At 48.4% G+C, this 3,822-nt stretch overlaps 1 protein-coding gene across 4 annotated transcripts; it reads left to right on the top strand.

The window, feature by feature from the left end:
• Nucleotides 1-1,258: 1,258 nt before the first annotated feature.
• Nucleotides 1,259-3,525, top strand: LOC147905128 (glucan endo-1,3-beta-glucosidase 11-like). 4 transcript variants are annotated; one of them, XR_015542719.1, is made up of 4 exons: nucleotides 1,259-1,455; nucleotides 1,624-2,657; nucleotides 2,827-3,181; nucleotides 3,303-3,524. XR_015542719.1 is itself a non-coding variant. In XM_087390332.1 (3 exons), the coding sequence occupies exons 1-3, from the start codon at nucleotides 1,377-1,379 to the stop codon at nucleotides 2,932-2,934; spliced, it is 1,221 nt and encodes a 406-aa protein (XP_087246458.1). In that variant the 5' UTR covers nucleotides 1,259-1,376; the 3' UTR covers nucleotides 2,935-3,525. The 4 variants fall into 4 exon arrangements, 2 of the variants coding, with proteins under 2 accessions (XP_087246458.1, XP_087246468.1); XR_015542718.1 differs by having other exon boundaries at nucleotides 2,827-3,187; nucleotides 3,303-3,523; XM_087390332.1 differs by having other exon boundaries at nucleotides 2,827-3,525.
• The last annotated feature ends 297 nt before the right edge of the window (nucleotides 3,526-3,822 follow it).

Consider the following 3,822-nt stretch of genomic DNA (forward strand, 5'->3'; position numbering starts at 1 on the left):
AATATGCACAAATACAGAACCCATAGGAGAGCATTTATTTTTCTTTAAAAAAGTCCTATATCAATTCTTGTACCAATGCTTCTAATATCAATCTAGAGATGCTTTTTTTGATGCTGGTCAAAATGCTTTAAAAAACATTGGTAAAGGCTCTCTTCTTATAGTGTTCATGTTAATTTGATTGAATAAATTGTGCAATAAGACTAAGAAGGAATCATCAATGGATTGTGGCCCATTAAAGGAAAGAATATAAAAGAGAGAACCGTGTGGAAATGATGGATCTAGTCATTATCAATGATTTTAAAAACATGAAGGTCTTTGGAGATCTTCTTTTTCCTTTGGGGTAAATATTTGCTAGCTTTATAGAGGGGGTGGTGAAGAGAATGAAGACTAAGTTGTCAAATAAGATAGTGGAATTGCCATACTTATGCCAAGCTTGGGTACACTCAAAGATCATGGATGGGCAAGATTGCCTGCCCAAGTCCAACCCATGGCGGAGATGCATTCAATGCACAAGGGTAAACACCTTAAGTCATGTTGGTGGGAGGAACATTGCACTCGAGAAATAGTAAGGAAGTAGGATGAAATGGTTCAAATTGTGAAGCGAGAGATCTACATGCAAGAGGCGTACAAGCAACGTTCAGGCCAAGCGAGATCAGATGTACAACTATGATGGAGAAGCAAAGCAAGCAGATTAAAATCGTGCATGGACGACGACGACGAGGAGCAGGAGGAGGTCGGTAGGTCGAAAGACGTTGTCAATTTGGTTTGTCAAATCCGAGATGGCGAATCGGTAGCCACGTTGCCCTCCTCCTCCAGCCTCCGCGCGAGAATCACTTTGGGACTGCTTAGGGATCGCTTGCTTGCTTGCTATTCATCCCCTGCCCCTCAGCCGATCCGTTGTGTATTACCCGCCCTGCGCACAGCCGCACTTCATTCTTAATCCCCTCCCGCACTGCGGATCGCTTAAATCCGGCTGCAGGATCAGAGCTTTCAGGCGCCCCACCCCCCGGCCTTGCGGAATTTGGTTAAAAGAGCGGCCTCAATCAAAAGCACGTCCAGCGCCGAATACAAATATTATCACGATCCTAGGACAAACGACGGAGAGGGAAAGGAGGAGAAATAGTGCAGCCAAATCATAGAGGGGGCACTGCTGATTGGGGAGGGGAAAGCAAGGTTGAGAGAGAGAGAGAGAGAGAGAGTGTAGCTTTTGGGCTGAGTTAGACAGAGAGTAATTGGATAAGAAAAGGGGAGACGAAGAGACCTGTGCGACTCCGCCGTCTTTAGCGATCCCCATCTCACTGGTTGAGACTCGAGAGAGAGCGAGGAGAAGGTGAAGCAGCAACCTGCGTTGTTTGGTTTCTCTTGTTTGGGCGGCTATGGCGTTGATGAGGATGTGGAAGCACGATGGATTTTTGGAGGTGCTGCTGCGGCTGATGCTCCTCATGGCGGTAACAGGTAAGCCGAATGTTGTGCGGTTGTGGAGATGAATTTACGCTGCGATTTCTCGTTTCTGGCATGGATTTGACTTGCGATGGATGGATGGATGGATCGATCGATCGATTGTCTCTCTGTCAGTCTGTTTGAACGTTGGCTGTGCTCTCGTGTTGCGTGCGGGCTGATCAGGTGCTGCAGCGGCGGCAGCGTCCAACTCGCCGTTGGGCATCAACTACGGCAAGGTCGCCGACAATCTCCCCCCTCCCGCTGAAGTTGTGACCCTCATCCAGTCCACCTCCCTCGCCAAAACCAAGCTCTACGATGCCGACCCCCTCGTCTTGCGTACTTTCGGCAACACTGGCATCTCTTTCCTTATCGGCGTCCCCAACGAAGACCTCGCTTCTCTCAACGACGCCTCTGCAGCCATGTCGTGGGTGCAGCAGAACGTCGCCTCCTTCCTTCCCAGCACCAACATCGTCGGCATCATCGTAGGCAACGAGATCTTCAGCGGCACCGACACCACGCTCATGTCGCAGGTTCTTCCGGCCATGAAAAACATCTACTCAGCTCTAACCACCCTCAGCTTGCAGAAGCAGATGGTCGTCTCCACCACACATTCCTTCGGTGTGCTCGCCTCCTCCTATCCCCCCTCCTCTGGCGCCTTCACTGCGGCCATTGCTACAATCTACATGCAGCCCCTCTTGGCTTTCCTCTCGCAAACAGGCGCCCCTTTCATGATCAACGCCTATCCTTTCTTCGCTTACAAAGACAATCCCACTACCATCTCCCTGGAATACGTCCTCTTTCAGTCAAACCCTGGCACCGTGGACTCTGGCACCGGCCTTCACTACTACAACATGTTCGATGCACAAATGGACGCTGTCTACTCTGCAATCGATGCTTTGGGCTTCTCGAATTTGACCGTCCTCGTCTCAGAAACCGGGTGGCCTTCGGCAGGTGATCCTGACGAGCTCGGGGCCAGCGTTGAGAACGCTCAGTTATACCATTCCAACTTGTTCCAGCATTTGGCGTCCAACCAGGGAACGCCACTAAGACCCAACGTAACTCTGGAGGTGTATCTCTTTGCGCTTTTCAACGAGGACCTGAAACCCGGCCCAACATCGGAGAGGAATTATGGTTTGTTCAAGCCCGACGGAACCAAGGTGTATAGCTTCGATTTCGCTCAATCGTCGGCAAATTATTATGTATCTTCAACCCTGAAGGTCGGTTCTCTTCCCGTCGCGTGTTTATGTAGTGTATTGCTGTGGGTTTCGATTTCTGACGCTGGACTCGAAGGAAAGCGAAGAGAGAGGGGGGAGGGTTTGAGAGGGATAAAAAAGGATTCGGGAAAGGAGAGGAGATGCTCTCTGAAATGGGAATGAAACCCACCAGGCTCTCGGCTGTACCCTTATTATTATCAGGTCTGGATCGGATGCTGCCTGTTCATCAGTGTTCTCCTCTGCCTCTGAGGAGAGCAGAACCTCGCACCTCGCAGCTTGAATGCAAGAGATGCTGTGATGCTCTCACCTCCAACATTGGTTCATCGTCAGCAGCGATGGCGCTTCTTGTACATTAATGGCGACGAGTTTGTCTTAAAAACAGCATCAGCAGCTGCAAGCTTGTTGCTGTTGCATACGGTTTTCCTTATGTGTGAGGATTTGCTGCGTTTGCAACTTGGAGCTGGTTACATCGTTTACGCCCTGGAAGTTTACTCAAATCAAATCGCCACAGAGATCTGACGGAAAAGGTTAAGGTGAGACTAGTCGTGACACTCTTGCCGGATTAGAACATCAAAGACTCCTTTCTCGCATCTCTCAGGCCCTAAAAGCCTGTGTGTACTGATCAGGATTTGGTGCATTTCCGCGCAGGCTTCAATTCCAGTATTTCGGTGTGGCCCTTTGGTTAGCTTTTTTCCTCAGTCACCCTCAAATTTGCTTGCTTCTATTGTAGAATGATTCTTTGATACACCAGAAAATCTTCTGGTGATGTAATAACAAATCCTACTTACGATATGCTCTCCACTGTTGCGAGGTTGCTAGACCATTCCGCTATCCCCTTATGCTTAACTTTTGGAAGCACATCAAATAATGGCTAGTCCTTTTAATTTGCTCCGATGTCTCTCATTCATATATCTAGCTTTAAATCACTAAGAAAACTGTTGCATATTCGCCCACGCCCACAAAGTAGATGTAGCTCACGAATGAAAATCGCCAACAAAAGAATTTAATACCTCCTCCTTTTGTTGAACAAATGTATCTGAGCATTTAATGTTAGTGGTTTTGACAAAGCTCTCTGCCATACTAAGGATGCTAGCATCTAGTACCATGTGCCACAAGGCCCCTTAAATCATAAAAGAGTTACCTATAAAGGCCTCCTACCTTGCAAGAA

The sequence above is a fragment of the Dipteris shenzhenensis genome, chromosome 2, assembly GCF_047967505.1.
Source record: "Dipteris shenzhenensis isolate YYH24624 ecotype China chromosome 2, Dip_SZ_1.0, whole genome shotgun sequence".
Classification (NCBI taxonomy): domain Eukaryota; kingdom Viridiplantae; phylum Streptophyta; class Polypodiopsida; order Gleicheniales; family Dipteridaceae; genus Dipteris; species Dipteris shenzhenensis.